At 37.2% G+C, this 18,890-nt stretch overlaps 2 protein-coding genes across 2 annotated transcripts in view; both read left to right on the top strand.

The window, feature by feature from the left end:
• LOC140242750 (DNA mismatch repair protein Msh2-like) overlaps positions 1-3,305 on the top strand; it is a 39,853-nt gene extending 36,548 nt beyond the window's left edge. Inside the window, exon 21 of the mRNA XM_072322508.1 lies at positions 238-3,305. Within this exon, the coding sequence (XP_072178609.1) occupies positions 238-399 (162 nt within the window). The 3' untranslated portion in view covers positions 400-3,305. The remainder of the gene's footprint in view (positions 1-237) is intronic.
• A 3,688-nt stretch (positions 3,306-6,993) lies between these two features.
• On the top strand, positions 6,994-17,456 carry LOC140242757 (3-oxoacyl-[acyl-carrier-protein] reductase FabG-like). Its single transcript, XM_072322516.1, has 9 exons — positions 6,994-7,039; positions 8,692-8,825; positions 11,450-11,542; positions 12,981-13,066; positions 14,064-14,157; positions 14,738-14,807; positions 15,683-15,719; positions 16,580-16,643; positions 17,298-17,456. Exons 1-9 carry the CDS (start codon positions 6,994-6,996, stop codon positions 17,454-17,456), a joined length of 783 nt encoding a protein of 260 aa, XP_072178617.1.
• Positions 17,457-18,890: the final 1,434 nt, after the last annotated feature.

Here is an 18,890-nt window from a genome sequence, read left to right as displayed (position 1 = left end):
GTATCTTAAATGAGATGGTGCATGTAGGAATCCAATAGAAGAAAACTTATATTCTATGCTACTGTACTGTAAGTACCAGGTATTCAAAAGCTTTTCTCATCTCAACCTGCTGCATGCCATAATCTTTAGTGCAAAAATATCTTAAATGGCATGGTACATCACAGTCAAAATCAGCATTATTTTACTCTTTATATAATGCTCGCTTTTATCCATTTTTTGTTTTTGTTTTTTCTGTAGGAGGGTGAGGTGATCATCCAGGACTTTGTGTCAAAGGTCAAGAAGCTGCCAATCGACCAGCTGTCCGAGGATGAGCTGGCAAAGCATCTCGAGGCTCTTAAAGACGAAGTGTCGGCGAAAGGCAACCCTTACATCCAGGACCTGCTCAGTCGTGGAACATAGAGGGCAGTGTCACATTCTTTAATAGTGTGGGGGTTTTACAGAAGTTCAGCATGTTTGTGAAAGAATGAGGAGAAATTGAAACTTGTTAGATTCACTTAAACTCCCTCTGTTCTTTTCTTCTTCTTCTTTTGCATATTGCTATGAACATCCACTTTCGACAGATGGTGCATTTGTGTCCCACCTGAAGGCTTCAGTAATGCAGTACTTGATTGTAAATACATCTCTTGTACTTTGGTAATGAATGTAAAGCAAATGTGACCCGCTACAACAAAAGGATGCGAAAGTCGGGGTGGGACAATTTTCTGAAAATGGTATGACATTAGGCCCTTACTCTTCTACTTTAATTTCATATACAGCACAACCCATAAAAGTACTCGCTAGCAGAGATATCGATGATTTTATTAGCACATGTCAAGTGGTTGAAGAAATCAGAGTTAAGAGAAAAACGCCTTCAAAGTTTTCCTTCCGACGCTATTATGATCAAGGGGAGGCAAGACAGTTTTCACCGCTTGACAATAGAAGGCATGCTCCGCTAGCGACCTCCGCGATGTTCATTCAAGCTTAGCGCCAGCGGTCTACGCACGACCAATCAGTAATCAGGATGCCACTCACTGACCAATAAGATCACTCCCTCGTTGCTAGGGGCGGAGTCTAGCTGCAGCGCTAAATCCAAACCTTCTGACACATTTCTGTTACGTTGAAAGTCGGAAATCATGGCCTAGAAAAACGCTGATTTCTTGCCTTTCCTTTAATCATTTAGCTTCAAAATTTCGGCAGATGATAGACAAAACATTAGACTACAAAATTATGCCAAAAACAGAAATTCGATTGTTTTGACCAATTTTGATGATGTGACGTCAAACTCGATTTTCTCGGCTCAGCCGTCAGCGACTTTAGGATCCTTTTGTTGTAGCGGGTCACAAATAGTCATAGTGTTTAACATTATGTAACATATGTGCCAAATTTGTGTGTGTATGTAGTGTGTGTGATACGGAGAAAGGCTGTCTTCTGAAGGCAAGGAAAATGTTAATGGATTACACTCTACACTGTACATGTATAGTGAGGTACCCACGCCTTGTCAGGGGCCCGAATATCATCACCCTGCATAAGATTGCTACAAGCGCACTGAACAAAAATTTACTCCCTGGCCTGTGTTCAGTACGCTTGAAACTTTGCAGGGTTACCACAACCAAAGAATTTAAGGTGAAAGCCAAACGGTTTTTCTTGAAAATCTTACATTTATGTAAGGAATATGTGTACATGTTATCAGTATCATCACGGTCACCCGCACATGTCTTTTACATGCTTTGTCTGTGGGAGAAGCGGGGTGGCAGGTGCGGGCCCCTTCCTTACAATTGTAGCGCACATGAATTCTGCATCGTTCACGTTTGACAATGATAGCTGCAAATTCCAGTATTGATCATTGAACTTGTGGTTCCACTTGAATCTTCAGCATTTTTCCTTTATGTTAGTGGGATTTCCTACAATTTCAGTAACATAGTGTGATTGAAACATGCATAAACATTAACGATGAAGAGGTGCAGGTCACTCAAGCATACCAGTAATTATTTGAAGATGCGACAGAGACATAAGTAATATCAGTAATGCCATTATTAATAGTGCTAACCAAAATATAATGATAACACTGTTGATAACATGAGGTGGTTTTAATGATGGAAAAGTTTCTTTCTTTTTTTCCTTTATTTTCTTAAAAGCACTGTTACAGAACATCATTACAACACTTTGCTATTTCTATGGACTTTATACAGGACCCGTGTAGTTCTTGTAACCAAATGACTGATTATCACATTTTTCTTGGAACAGCACTCTAACTGCTAAAGACTATTTATAATCCAAGTAAATCCCTTCCATCCAAACAAATTGTTTGTCACTTTGTTAAAAAATGTTATGAGAGCAAATTTCTTGCATACAGATATTACAATTCAGTGACTGTAAAACTGAGAAGATAAGAGTTGTATACCAGGTACCTAGTATTCTTTTTAAACATGAGTCCTTAACTCTTTCCCATGTACAGTAAAGTGATTTCTACAGAAAATCAAAAAGGAGAAATGTCTTAGCATCTTAACATATTATGTTTTGATATTTTTAGGAATCAAGGAGAAATGAAATCTTAAATTTCCGTACTGACGTGTTGATGATAATTGAAAAACCTTGCCAGAGAAGTTTCAAACATACAACAGTGGATTCTCATTAGAACAAAGTGGAGTTGGACTAGGGGAATTGCTTTTTTTTTTCAAATACAGGGAAACCTTGTTTTAACAAGCTGCTGGGGAGCACTGAATTTTTTCTCGTTAATATTGGGTATCTTGTAATACAATGTATCATGGACTTGCAAAATGACCTTGTTTCAGATACAATGTACCTTGCTACAGTGCACTCCTGTTAAAACGAAGACGGTTATAACGAAGTTCCGGTTACAACGAAGTCAAAATTCAGGCCACAACATTATCCGCTCTATGTATTTCTATTGTTTATTTGTTTCAGTTATGACTAAATTTCAATATAACAAAAGATAGCTGCCAGTCCCAAGGACTTCGTTATAACAGGAGTCCACTGTATGTCTGACCTCATTAAAACAAGGTTCCGCTGTACAGTGAACCCTGAATGTGCTCAAGAACCTCAAAAGAGCCACACACACACACCTGTGGGGTTACATCTCTAAAAGCAATTCTCGGGAATAAGGGATTGTGTCATATGTTGCACACGTTAGCATGTGTACATGCAATTAATGTGTACATTTAAAAACCATTTACCCTCGGTATTCTCTAAGATCCTTGTCTTTACCTCAGTATTTCGATTTGCATGTTAATCACCAACAGTATATGTTTACATTACCTTGATTTGTAAAGCATCACAATGTAATAAATTTTTTCTAACAAAACTCAGAGAAGAGTATATCGCGTGTCCTGTTGTCATTGCACCACTCAATCTCTAAGACTGAATTCACATCTGAGATATGAAATATATAGTAAGTGCTATATTTAATTGTGGATTATCTCCTTCCAGTTGGTTTTATTATTCCTGTTTCTTGCCTTGTTCTTCTTTTTCTTTTTTTTAATTCTTTCTTCTTCCTCAGTTTTTTTTTTTCTTTTACAAACTGTACTTCTCTTTCTCATCTTCTTCTACAGTACTTCTTAAAGGAGACCTCCGGATGATTTTGAAAATTTTACATTTGAACATATATAAGTTAGTTATACTGGGTACAGAGTTTCAGGATTTATGACGATTGGGATGAAAAATAAGAATGTTTTCGAGGTTTATAACAAATTGCAATGAACAAGGATTATGACATGGCAGCCTCACCATAAGAATGCATGAGATGTGGCTCAAGGAAGCAGCTCAAAAGAAGAAGGCATGCATAGATTACACACAGGTGAGCTTGCAAGCATGCGGTATTGTAATGGAATGACACTGCTACATTTCTGAGATATGTGAGGCTCCTATGTCATCTTTGTTCAGTGTAATTTGTTTAAGGTTTTTGGAAGTGCTGTTTCTCTGCTCAAGAACCACAATAAATTCTACAAATCTATACATGAAGCTGTTGATTTATGTACTACATGATGTGAAATTATGAAAATCGTCCGGAATGCCCCTTTAATGTTCTTCTCTCAATTCTTCTTCTTTATAGTCATCTTGGGCATGCTTTGCATGGCAAGACCTAATTAAACAGGGCATGTTGATGCTGTGTTAGGGGAAATGGATTGGAGTGGTAGAGCAGGTCACTATCCATTGTGATCAGAACATCCCAAGAGCTATTCAATTCTTATGCATTAACAAAGTGCCTACTACATGTATTGACTCTCTATTGACTTGTGCAACTTCACTCAATAGTGAAGTTGCATGAGCCAAAAAAAACGCCTCGCTCAAAGCCCCTTCCACGCACACACGCACGCACACACAATAATTATATGTATACATATATTTCCATGCATTCATGTACGTGCACACACACACACACACACACACACAATCAGTTGTGTTGAATATCAGATAAGTTGGAAGAAGAGAATTCAGTCCCTTGCACTTGAAATGCGAACAGTAAAAATTAAAAGCTCGAGTCGAGGTGGCGGCAGCCGCTTCCCGTAAATTTCACAATGCACCTTTTCCCTGGCACTGCATCGAGAGCTACATACAACCATGGAGCTACGCCCAAATGCGCCCTCCTTTTTTCATTGAGTTATATGTGTCTGTTTTGACCATGTTTGACTAAAACCAGTCCCAACTGAAAGCCTTGGGAGTTGTTTTATTTTGTTTTGTTTTAATGGGTGTGTGTTCGTGCGCCACCATGAAGTGTGACGTTCAACATTAATTTTGTATGGAGTTATTTTTTCGTGCCTTACTCGTTGATTCTTATCATAAATTCAGTGGCGCCCTGATGGTTGGGCTGATCATTGGTGGGTAATGTGGGCAAGCAAGTGTGGTATATATGTATATATATGTACAGTCAAGGAGCTTTTGAAGCTCCTTGATACAGTCAACCTCGCGTAAGTCGACATAATTGGGACTGAGCAAAACACGTCGACTTACGCGAATGTCGACTTACGCGTAAGTCGACATTTTGTCGACTTATAATTGAAAACTAATTTCCCCTGTACAGAGTAAGATTCGGATCACGATGCGGATCTCTACCCAAATATTACTCCTTTTGCCGCCAAAACATGCCTACTGACATCAGCAACGAAAATGTTTTAGTTCATGCATAACTTTCGCGCGAGTTAGTAACGACAACGCATAATCCCGAATCTCTAGAGAGATTTTGAGAGAGCGGGATCGGAAACCTAGGCCCGTTTCTAGACACTTTACGTTTTAAACTTAATATGAAATATCAAACGCAAATTCCCCAAAATTGCATTATACTTTGCGATTTAAATTCAAGTGCGTTGCTGCGAAGATATGCGAGTGATTTCGCATGAGTCTGTCGAGATAATTTTTCAGTGCCGACTGAGTTGAAATATGTGTGATTTTCCTTCCGTAAGTCGCCATATTTGTTTTGCTTAAATTTCTATTGCCATACTCTGAAAATGAATTGTTCTCACGCTCCGGTACGCAACATTACCGCTCTGTACGGCGCGGGCCCGTCTGAAATAAAAAGAAGAAGAAAAGTTTGTTCATCAGAAAATGACATCTTTCGGATTAATGACCTTCGTAAAAACAAACCTCTTTCCATTGTCGGACTACTTTTAACTTTAGACTGAAATTTAAACCTTTGGCATAGCGAACTTTAACAATAATTCGTTATCATTTTTTCATTGACATTTCGTGAAGCAGCATGCGTTTCGGTAGTTTGAAACGTGTAAATGTTGCGATGTTTTTCCCCTGCAAGTGCAGACTAAGTTCGGTCACGGCGAAAGTTCCGTTACAAGATAACAATATTTTCAACAATAACGCACTCCCGTAAATTTGTATGCGTTTAAACGCAGTTTCTAGTTTCGAACAGAAACCGCAAGTCTTTTCTGCAACGCTCTTGCGTTTTAAATACAGCGTTGCTTGTGACTTGATGGATTTGCATTTGATTTTTAGAGTTGCGTTTAAACGCAATGGAGTTTAAATTTCATACAATTTTCTAGTTTCGTATGATTATCAAACGCAAGTCTTTTCAGCATTCCGTGTGATTTGATGGACTTGCATTTGATTTTCAGAGCTGCGTTTAATTTTTAATTTTGCTTACGAAATAAAAAATAATGCAAGTCTTTTCAACAATAACACACTTCCGTAGATGTTTAGAGATGCGTTAAAACGCAGTTTCTTATAGTTTAGTACAAAAACCGCAAGTGCTCTCTGCAACGCTCTTGCGTTTAAATACAGCGTTGCGTGTGATTTGATGGACTTGCATTTGATTTTTAGAGTTGCGTTTAAACGCAATTGAGTTAAAAAAAAAAAGTTCCCTACAATATTCTAGTTTCGTATAATTATCAAACGCAAGACTTTTCAGCGTTACGTGTGATTTGATGGACTTACATTTGATTTCCAGAGTTGCGTTTGATTTTTAATTTTGCTTACGAAATAAAAAATAATGCAAGTGTTTTCAACAATAACACACTTCCGTAGATGTTCAGAGATGCGTTTAACCGCAGTTTCTTATAATTTCGTACAAAAACCGCAAGTGTCAATATTAAAAGCAAGAATTGTACATCTATGGACCGAAAATCGTAAAATATTGATCTTGCAGCATGGGGGAGGGAGTAAAACAGCAAACAAAAACTGTGTTCCTTACAGAAAAGGAATGAATGATAAATAAATTTAGCTGAAAATCATGATTTCCTACTTTGGGGTATTTTTTAATGAACTCGTTTACTGTCGCGCGCAGTCGAGCGTGCCGCATACTGAGCGGATCGAGGGACCAAGCGAGCTACATGAATGGTACTCGCCCGTTTTCTGACGCCGTGCATGTACAGTTCTTCGACACACTACATTGATTAGTTACATGCTAGACAGATCAGGCTGAAGTGAATCCGCAGGAAGCTGCTTCACACTCACCTCTAAATCGGAGCACTTGGGTTGTCCTCATCCAACCAGTCTGTCGTTTGCTACATTTTTGCTTTCTCAAATAATTTGCGTTATTAACAGGACCCAATGGCTTCTCCCATCTCGTTGGCAGGAAAAGTCGCTATCATCACCGGTAAGACCCTATCTCGTCCGCTCTCTTTCTATTGATATTTTCCACTCTTCTTGATTCTATTTTATACGTCTGTGATCTTTCCTTATCTTATACTTCGAGAATCATATCAAACATCTTATTAAGATGCCTGATCAGAATCACGGCATTACTGTAGGGCCTATAGTTTTGTTAGTCACCAGTGTTCTTAGAGGGAAGGGGAGGGGACACACTAGTAGAGTCAATCAAACAAACAATCAAGTAAACGAGAGAATATTAATGACCGCCAAATTGTATTACTTTTGACCGATAAACACGAAATATGCGCTGCAAAACGGATAAGATTTCAACCAAAGTTTCAATACATCTCCAACATAATAAGGTATTATACAGTTATGAACAAGAGTCTAATCAAATAGTGTTTTGACTGAGACAAATTCCATTCCATTCACATATATTTAATGCACAATGCCATTCACAAATATATCCTAATATGGAGTAAAAATTGGAAAAGCTAGCTGCATTATCAAACAAGAAATACGTGTTGTCTTTACTGCACACCTATAGGCCTATACTTGACGCAGTGGCGCTCATTTTAGTTAGTTTATACACAAAGAAACATTGATGGATATTATACCAGACCTTCTCAGCTCTAAACCGCTGTCAACACGTGGCCAGTTCTCAGATGACAAATCGATGACCGCGCTAGCTTAGAATAGGCCGAGAATCGGATACCGGTGCACGAGATGAAAGGATGATAATCGATTTTTTACTCTAACCCCGCGAACTTTCAAGCATGTTTAAAAGTCTTGTTTAAAGGAAAGAGTGGAGTAATGAAAGAAAGTGATCAGCTGGTAGGACAATGTTTCATGCTAGCTGTTCTCCCACGCGAACAGCGCTCTTTGACCATGTGTACAATATTTTTTTTTAATCTATAAAACGACTTCGATACATCCTCAGACAAGCTTATAAATTTCTGATGAAGCAATGCCTTCTCGTAGTGTACATTTCCACTTTATGTTTCCCTTGAATAGATACTACCCCCTTTCTTTCACTTGCCTTTGTTCTTTTCATACTCGCTGTTTCTGTGTGTGCTTTCGAGTTCATTTGATTGTGTGTGTGTGTGTGTGTGTGCGTGTGTTTGTGTGTGTGTGTGTGTGTGTGTGTGTGTGTGTGTGTGTGAGTGTTGTGTGTATTTGTGTGTGATTTGGGGGGACGAAACCATTACAATTATCATTTTAGATTGCTCTTTTGTAATATCTTTTAGGATTTATTCTCGAGATTTAAAAAAAAAAAATCTAATTGTTGATAGAGTGTATAATGAATTTCAAAGCAATTTTCGTTTTTCATCATCACTAACCTTGTACGTTGAGTACTTGTTTGTCTCATAAATTGTTAACTTATTTGCCATAGGAGAGAAAGAGAGAGATCAAAACTAAAAACAACCACACATAACAGTCGAATTCCTAACATCCATACTGCCTATATGTGTATTATTTTAACGACATGCACAGAACATACAAAAATATTCATATTGAGAAAGAAAAAAAAAAGATATTACAGAGAGATAGAGAGAGAGAAAGGAGGAGATAAAAGAGATACTTATGTGCATAATGTAATTGACGCATTTAGTACGTCATTACACAAGTACATATCATGTCATAATGTATCCGCAGGAGCAAGCTCTGGAATTGGGGCTGCTACCAGTGTCCTGTTCTCGAAGCTCGGTGCGAAGTTGGCCCTGTCTGGGCGAAACGCTGACAATCTGAAGGAGACGAGTGACTCTTGTAAAGAGTGCTGTCAGGAAGAGGTAATCATGATTTGTGTTACCATCATATTATTGTATGTATTTGTGTAATGTAATACTGATGATGATGATAATAATAATAATCATAATCATAATCATCATAATGATAATAATCATCATCATCATCATCATCATCATCATCATCATCATCATAACAATACATTTATATAGCGCATTTTCCATAAACGTACATGTTCAAATGCGCTTTACTAGTGGATTATTAACATTATAAGTGAGTCTCCTCTATTATTACCTAAAAATACCACGAAATGATCGAGGCATGCATTTAGTTGTGTACAGGTGTGTGTGTGCTCGCGAGACAATGAGCCTATATACTAATAATGACAAGGCATTATGTTGCAGGATGCCAACTGGATTAGTTGAAGCTTTCGACACTTGGTCGTCTTCAGCTTTATTGTTTGTACACAAACATAGTGTAGTAATAATAATAAAAAGTAACCATAATATACCGAGATGCATGCATGGGATAGAAAGATTGAACATAACATGAAATAATTTGTCACGATTATATTACAGTATGATGTAATAACGCTTATGATATTGTTACCGGAGTCTTGTGTGCAGTTATAAAAGTTAATTAGAATAATGTTCCCACTGTTATAACCTCAACACACGTCGGTATAGCACAGAGCAATGTGTACTGTATAGATAGCTTTTCATAATCACCCATGCAGCCTACTTTTCATCAGTTATTGATATGGGTAAGAAAGCAACACACAAAAACGTTTGCAGCGATAGTATTATGGTCGTCTGTAGATTATTGATAATCATCATATTAAACCCCCAGCAGCACATACATTCCTGATCACTGCGTTCCCGGATACTCTACGTTCTCCATCCAAATCTGCGACTTTATCGCCAAACTCTGCGAGTTTATCGGCGAGTTTATCGCCAAACTCGCGATCTGGGATTTAGTATACAATAAGAAAGCGCCCTTTTCTCTCTCCCAGTGCAGCCATCTCTCATTCTCTCTCTCTCTCTCTCTCTCTCTCTCTCTCTCTCTCTGTCTGTCTGTCTAGCTATCTATCTATCTACCTATCTATCTATCTATCTATCTATCTATCTATCTATCTATTAGATCATTATCTCTATCTATATCAATCAATCTATCTATCTATCTATCTATCTATCTATCTATCTATCTATCTATTAGATCATTTCTCTATCTATATCAATCAATCTATCTATCTATCTATCTATCCATCTCTCTCTATCTGTTTATATCTGTCTCTCTCCCTTCCACTCCCTCTTCCGAACCTGTATCTCTCCCTCGATCTTCATGCTCTTTCGTATAAGTTGCCCATAGTCCACGTCCCTGTTTAATCAATATTATTTGCTTCTTCTTTCACTACCTGATTACATAGAAATCTTAGAACATGGTTTTTTATACTGTACAAAGATTCAAGCCTGTGAAGAATCGCATGGTGTACCCATATTCAGAAACCCAGCAACAACAAATCAAAGCGAAATGGCCATGCAGCGTGGAACATCCGGATTCTAGGATGCGTTTATTTGAAACTCGAGAAAGTGGAATAACGTTCGGCGTTAGTGATACATTGTATTTACCCGAGAAGTATAACCGTGGGTTTGGATTAGTGTGTGTGTGTGTGTTTGTGTGTGCGCGCGCGCGTGGGTAGGCATGACATACTGCTATATATAAAAAAATACTGCTGTATTTTATCAACAACAAAAAAAAAAATACTGTTGTAGGACAACTAACAAAAGAAATTCTGAGGATAATGGTCCCACAACTGCAAACAATAGATTTTGGCGTTATTTAGTATACGTTTGTGGGACGAACTTACTGTGGGTGTCCTACAAGAGTATGCTGTGACAAGAATGTGTGTGTTTGTGTGTGTGTGTGTGTGTGTGTGTGTGTGTGTGTGTGTGTGTGTGTGTGTGTGTGTGTGTGTAAATTTCTTTGGACGAGACATCGAGACATAGGGGAAAAAATGGCGCCCGCGACATATTCGATGTACCAGCCTTATTTTCAACATGGCATATCAAGTTCTGTAAAGGGATGGCGCCTATAGTTTTCGAGTGCCTGCATTGCCATAAGATAAGGATGGTAATACAGATATGTTAATATAACCGATATGGTTGTATTGATCTCACGAATACTACAGACAGGACTATGGTTAATGTGCAAAGAGTAAGGCTTTATATAATACATTACTGTACTGATTTATGTAACAATAATGACTGTGATTGTTCATGATAATAGCAATGGTCATAACCTTAGAGGATAATTACCATTTCACCGTTCTTCTGTATCTTCTCAAATTGTATTCAAATTGTATTCAGTACAAATGTTTTCATTTATCTCGTTTACAAAATATCTAACAAATGCCGTACGGTTAGCAGGAATGCATCGTATATATTGCTTGTCAAAATGTATGCAGTAGATAGGTTGACTCAAAACAGTGAGTGCGATCGGCAACATACTACTGGCAAGGCATTCGCATTTCCCCATCCAAACACACAGATTCTTTTTAATTTGTTAGTTGCAGTGAATATCCGTGAGTAGTCTTTACTGAAGTACATTGTATTCTAACTCTCCATCTATCTCCATCTCTCTCTCTCTCTCTCTCTCTCTCTCTCTCTAGCCATTGATAGTCGTCGGTGACGTCACGGCTGAAGGCAGTCGACGGGACCTAATCGATCGCACAGTGGATAAGTTTGGAAAAATCGATATCTTGGTGAGTACATGGACCAGCTTGAAAACTTCGTAAGGGCTGCAAAACTATATCATTACATGTATAAAGCATAAGGCGGGTATATCCCCGTGGGGTGTGTTGAGTGTTGATTGGAACAAAAAAAAAAATCCCATGTAGCGTTGTGCACGCTGTCCAAATGGGTCATCCTACGAGTCCGACACCCACGAGTCATACGACTCACGAGCTCGACATTGGAAAAAACGTTCATGAGTCAAACAGCCCACGAGTCATGCAGCACATGCGCTCGACACTATAGGCAAATAACAGCCACGAGTCCGACAGTAGGAAAACAAGGCCAACTAGTCAGACACTAGGCAGGAAAAGACCCATAAGCCTGACACTATGCAAACGAGGTCAACGAGTACAGCACTAAACGAAAAAGGTCCATGTGATCGACACTGCGTACATGTAACTGCGTGATGTAACTAGTGTCGGACTCGTGGGCCTTGTTTGCCTAGTGTCGAGCTCGTGGGATGTATGACTCGTGCATGGTATCGGAATCGTGGCGTGCACCCGTCCAAAGTCCCTGGATTAAGGCTCCGTAAGGGGATGGTGTCACTCAGTGGACAAGAACACAGAATCTTGATCTCACCGGTTCGTTCTTGCAGTCAGTGGTTGTGCCTTCTGGAAAGACACTTTAAACTCATCGCCTTGTTATTTGGAGGGGACGTTAATTTGTCGGTCCCACGATTGCTTGCTTTTAAAATCAAAAATCAAATCTGAAAAAAAAAATCATAGATAATAAAACACCGAAATAAGCAAAGTCTTAAACAAAATAGCAATATAGGCAATTTTCTTTATTTCTCTTTCCCTCTTGTTTACTTCTATTAAATGTCTTGTCAGAAAGAATCATCAGGTCAGCAGGTGGCAAGAGGGCTGACATGTGCGCCCCGCTTGCGACATGACACATTATAATAATTAAAGAAAATTTGGAAATTGAATAGTATTGACATGCGGAATATTATATGAAAATGATGCTTTGATGTCAGTTCAAGTCATCCGACACTTTCATTTTGCATATTCAATGCCTTGTATAGTTCACGTGACGTGAAGTCATGTCCATTATTATCCCTGATGTGTCATTACACTTTAATTCATAGGCCCAATGTCCTTGCTGAAAGAAGTCTGGATACTTTTGATTGATTTCCTTTATAATATACTGCTCATTAACGTAATTACTCCAATGTTTAGTTATTTTCTGATTAATCCATGTCTCCTTACAAGTGCGTATGAAATAAGAGACATGGATAACAATGGAGCCAATAGATCAATAAGAACAAGAATGTTAAGCATCAATGCCCAGACTCATGAAAAGTTGATTATTTCAAATACTGTAAATTCGACATGCGAGCGATTTGTGTGTGTGTGTGTGTGTGTGTGTTATCCTTGCATTTACAAATATGTTTCTTCCCACGTTTAGATTAATAATGCGGGTATACTCACCACCGGAAACATTGAAAACACGACTCTTGAAGCCTACGACAACATAATGGATACAAATGTTAGGTAAGCTTGCATCGTTCTCTCAACGTCCCTTGATGGTGAAATATGCAGAATTTGTGACGATTATGTGGTGATGATAAATCTTTTTGATCAGTTATGATCAGAAAAACTCAGTGAGTGTGGAATGAAACGGAGGATTTCACACCCATTTCTGGTGATGTTTTATACTTGCGGGTAGATGCAAAATTGAAGTCGTATTGCAAAGATTTGCTCAAGAATTTCTATAATCAGAAATTTCAGAGAGCGTGTTAATCAACAAAAGAAGAACTAAAATGTTTCATTTTGAAAGCCTTGAAATCCCATGAGAACTGGAAAAGGCACATCGGCTTTACGCAAGGAAGGTCGATGGAAACGAAGGTCAATATATTGACACCGAGGGGAGATGATTGTCTGTTCTGATACGATATCAAACACAGTGAATGATAGGTCAGACAGAGTCCACGTTTGGTACTCATTCAGATAGTTAAATGCTTTTCATTCATTCTCGTGTCATGATTATGTCGCGTCATTGAGATCAAAGAGTTATAATAGCGATCTGCTGATGTTTGTATATAGTCATTTTGCTGCAGGGGCGAACGAGGTAAATATAATTCGCTAACTGTGTGTATGTTAATGTGTGTGTGTGTGTGTGTGTGTGCGCGTGTTATTTATGCTGTTTATGTTGAAGAGAGATTATTTGCAGTATGAGTTGAAAAATGGATTTGTTGTGTTTTGAATTGTATTTGTATTGTTTTTGTTTTTGTTCATATATTACACCCAGAATGAGTTGATTCATGAATGATTTGAATGAAATCAATAAATATCAAGGAAAAACAAAAAAAAATGTGCAAGTAAAGGTAAACGCTGTGCCGAATGGCACTTTCAAAGTCATAATGTCTTCCGTTGCTTCCTGATTAATTTTGTGTGGCTATATTGCTTCTTAATCCACTGGTAATGGACCAATCACTTCAAACTTTAATCAAATTGTACACTGTTTTATGATGTGTCCTGCCTGGCATAGGTCTGTCTTTCACCTGACCGCCCTGGCCGTTCCTCACCTCATTCAAACGAAGGGGAGCATCGTCAATCTATCCAGCATCACCGGCATCAAAGCGGTATGTTAAACCTGCATGGTGTCATTTTCATCTGTCGCCAATCGGCTTTGTCAAGTTACATTTCTATCCCTTACGTAGTTTCATTCACCATAGTCTATTTATACGAGTATATGTGTGGAGGGATCGGTGAGTGTGTGGTTTTCCACACAGTTATAATCAAGTATCAATGGTGAGTAAGTGTTTCAAATGTTAATACACTCTATTAGTGAACGTTATTTCCCGATTGTTGGTAATCACCTACTGTATAATGTTGGGCTATATACGAAAAAGAAAAAAGACAGGTTGCGAATATTGTAGTTGTTTTCCTGTCATATTGACACTTTTCAATAAGTGAGGCTGTCAGCATATACAAAAGATGACGAAATATTGTATCATAGTAAGAACACCGTCATACGAATGATCTACTCAGCTATTTAGCACATACAATAATTATAGCGACAAAGGCATCCACGTTGTATACATATGCACGGCATACGAGATAAGAGGAAGTTTCCTAATTTGCCCTCCTCCCTGAATGCCCTGTATATCCGTGTATGTATAATGTCCATATAAATGTTGTTTTATTTTCCCTCATTTCTAGTTTTCTGGATTACTGGGCTACTGTTTGTCAAAGGCAGCTATCGACCAAATGACCAGATGTGTTTCACTCGGTAATGATTGAAAGTTTACATGGAAGGCAGTGGCCTCTATCATTGTATGCTCGTCTTGACAGTACTATACTCCTTCTTTGTAATTCATACATGAAAATATTAGAGTAATAAACTGGAACTGAGCTATAATGTCCAACAGGCGATTCCTCTAACTTTTTTTCTCAGATGATTAAAAATGATGTAGGTGAAATGACATCGGAATTCGCTCGAAGGACGAGGAGTGAAGAACTGCCGATGTTATGTAATTAATCTTTCTCAACGAGTTACCAAAATCATGTCGTGAAGAAAGAAGAACCTGAAGAGTTTGAATGCAAAAAAAAAAAACCCCAACGATAAACGCCATTGTCAATGTTTTTTTTATAGGTCATCATCAAATGCAGAAAGTTAAATCTTATCTTTACTCGTTACACTGCAAGAAACATTTTTGAAGATATAGCAATTATCATATAATAACAATCTTAATTATGTTCTGTTTTTCGGCAGCGTTAATCTCAAATACCCCAAGTTGATAAAAATGGATATATCGTTTGTTTTGTTTTTATTTGAAATATTTCAATTAGCGCTTTCTTTTCCCGTAAGGCGTACTCATGCTGCTTCTTGACTACTCAAACATCATCGCCTGAGTGTAATTTTTAATCATATTTTTGCTATGTTGATTACAGTGTATTTATAAATAAGTCTTGTAAACTGGGGCACAATATAACGGTCTCTGTGGTAAATTACTATGTTATTAGTATTATAACTCCTTTGATTTGGACATATTTTATTAATATGTACATAATATTTTCGAACAGACATTATGTACTATCATTGCTTTCATTCTTGGTATAATCTTACTAAACATCCCTTTTTCTTCTTGTTTTGTTATTCTCCAGACCTGGCTCCGAAGGGAGTGAGAGTCAATGCAATCAAGTAAGTTTGTCGAGATGAAAGGAGTGAGAGTGATTACAGTCTAGTATGTTAGTCAGTGTGAAGGGAGGAAAAGTCATTTCTGTAAAGTAAGTTAGTCAATGTGAAGGGAGTAAGAGTCATTTCTGTTAAGTAAGTTAGTCAATATATATGAAGGGAGTAAGAGTCATCATAGTCGAGTAAGTTAGTCACTGTGGAAGGGAGTAAGAGGCATTGTAGTCAAATAAGTTAGTCAATGTGGACTTAGGTAGGGAGTAAGGGTCACTACTGACAAGAAGGTTTGTCAGTGTTGATAGAGTATGACTCACTAGTGAAGTATAAGCTTGTCAGTGTTTTTTTTTTTTTTGTGTGTGTGTGTGCAACAATCTGAATGTCCATCTAACCATCTATCCTATCTATTTATATACATGTATATCGTTCTATTGATCTGTCTTTCTCGTTATATCTCCATCTATCTACCTACTTACTTACCCATTTTACCATTGACCGTGCATTCTTTACCTTCAAATCATAATCAGTTCATGTTTATCCTTTTGCCTATCAGTCTTCCAATTAAAATAACAGGTAGCTATACAATAACGGACAATGAAGTAAATATTCGCGGCACGTACATGTACGTGTTTCTGGATCTTGCATTTCCAAAATGTTTTACTAGTCAGAAATGATCTACAAATTAAAAACAAAATGGTGAGAGTTCGTGCATCATAAAGTGTCAGTCATGATTCAAATCTGTAACCTATGTCTCCACAACCATTTCTTCATATGGTTGCTCTGAGAAACACTTTTATACAGACAAACAATATTCCTTCAGGTGACTGTGTGTAACCTTTCATTCTTTGTCCTGTTTTGTACTTTCATAACAGCCCTGGTGTGATAGTCACGAACTTGCACAAGCGAGGAGGTCTAAGTGAAGAGGCATATGCTACGGTAAGACAATATTTCACTAAACTCTCGCCTTTGATATTACGTAGTATGGATGATATTTCAACATTGTCTTTCCAACATTTACTATTGCAATTGAAGAGTTTGTTTGCAAAATCCGATAAGTCCATATTTGCCAAATGGAGATATTTGCGATTAAAGGTCAAGAAAAATAAAGAGAATAATAAGAAAATATTTGCTTCTTTTGACCATTACTTCAAAAATATACCTTTATTATGTAGTGACCAATATATCATTTAAAAGGTATTATTTTGTACTTTATGACAGAGATCGTACTTCAAAATCTTCAATAATGGACTTATCGGTTTTTGCAAACAAACCCTTCAATTTTTATTGACTATTTTGTGGAGCTGTTTTGGAGTACCAAACTTTGCTTTCCGTAGAAATGCAATTTGATTTTCTTTTTGGATGCGCTTTAAATATTTTGATTTTGATCGTGTGACAAAGTTAAATTTCCCTGTCATGTGTTTAAAAAGCAATTGGACGAAACATAGAAATGAAGTAAAATCAAATGAAAGGAAATTCAATGAAATTCAGTGAAATGAAATGCTAGGTCTATACTCTATATTGAAGTCTAACTTATTATGACACTTTGAATACTGATAAGTCGCATATTGTCTTGTTATGTTTTGTTTTCAGTTTCTCGAGAATTGTAAGGCCTCCCACCCGCTCGGTCGTCCTGGCGACGTAGAAGAAGTGGCCAATACCATCGCTTTCTTGGCTTCAGATGCTTCCTCCTTCATTACTGGCGTCTCATTACCAATAGATGGCGGCAGACACAACCTTTGCCCACGATAAAGATACTAAACTTGCATTGCCTGAATGTGTGTGTGCGTGTGTGTCTTTATTGTTGTTATCATTATTTTGTCACTTTTTGTAAGAACATCATTGCTTCATCCCAAAGCGGTAAAGCATCTATTCTCAATTTTTTTTTTTTTTTTTGTTATTTGAATTTATTTGGCGTTTATCATTCCTCGAGGAATATTTACATTCCTCGAGGAATATGAAATCTATTCTCAAGATTGTAGACAATGTAGTCTTTAGTTCAGTCGTCCTTTAAAAACTTAACATCTCATCCAGAATCACACACATGTATATCTCTATCATGCTCGTTGAATTTTAAGCACAATTATCTAATGAAACAGCCAATATGAAAGATGATTATAAAATCAAAATCAAAATACAGCCCTCAAAAATATAATCAAATTCCAACCTAAACCAATAAAACAAAATGGTATTTATTGCGGTCATGAAAGGGCTGCGTAAAAGGACTGAAATGGAATCTTTAGCACATTATTCATTTTTCAGCAGCCACGGATTTGATAACAGAGACAATGTTATTTTCCGAACATAAGGTGTGCATGGGTTTTACATTTTGTGTTAAAGAATAACAATCGTGAATTATAAGAATTACAACTTTGTTTAACGCACCTTCCTCATTTTACGACGATAAAACAACAATGTTGTTAACGATGTCAAGGGATGGAAGCAAAAACCATTTTTGAAGGATAAGTCCATTTTTGAAGATTTTGAAGTACGATCTCTGTCATAAAGTACAAAATAATACCTTTTAAATTATATATTGGTTACTACTTATAAATGTACATTTCGGAAGTTATGGTCAAAAGAAGCAAAAAATTTCTTATTATTCTCTTTATTTTTCTTGACCTTTAATCGCAAATATCTCCATTTGGCAAATATGGACTTATCGGTTTTTGCAAACAAACTCCAGTAACTTTTACCGTGTGGAATCGGAAGAATAGAGTATAAAATAATTCTCTTAGTGGGCTAGGACTTGAGTTTTCTCTTACACATTCACGTAGGTTAATGTTTTTGATTAGTCATCTAGGTATGATGTGAAAGTAGTGTAGCACTAAAGTATCCACCATTTCTTCATTGTTGTTTTAAGTATTTTAGATAAGAGTAGATAACTGCATTCCATGTATTTTTAGAACTTTTTCTTTTCTTTTTCGATTTTCATTTGAACTGTGAGAATCTTACTTACTGTGAAGTGATAGCAGACTAGCTTTACACGTATCTACGACCTACAGTTTACATCTGATATAGGAAGCTCTGTATATTTCTTGCAACTTATTTTTCTAAGAAACGAAACTATTTTGAGGATCTGATTTGCGTATATTTTTCAGAGTGTGTCGTAATATAGTAGGATTCGTTCATGTAAGAATTTTTTTTTGCATGTTAATAGCACAATATTTTATTCATGTTTACATT

Source organism: Diadema setosum, chromosome 19 (assembly GCF_964275005.1).
Source record: "Diadema setosum chromosome 19, eeDiaSeto1, whole genome shotgun sequence".
Taxonomy (NCBI): domain Eukaryota; kingdom Metazoa; phylum Echinodermata; class Echinoidea; order Diadematoida; family Diadematidae; genus Diadema; species Diadema setosum.
This window is presented reverse-complemented; position numbering and strand designations above follow the sequence as displayed.

Bases quoted from the DNA above. Each gene is read 5' to 3' on its own strand.
- LOC140242757 (XM_072322516.1), top strand. From the start codon at position 6,994: ATGGCTTCTCCCATCTCGTTGGCAGGAAAAGTCGCTATCATCACCG. The intron at 8,826-11,449 runs GTAATCATGATT...CTCTCTCTCTAG, and splicing joins AAGAGTGCTGTCAGGAAGAG to CCATTGATAGTCGTCGGTGA. The intron at 14,808-15,682 runs GTAATGATTGAA...GTTATTCTCCAG, and splicing joins GACCAGATGTGTTTCACTCG to ACCTGGCTCCGAAGGGAGTG.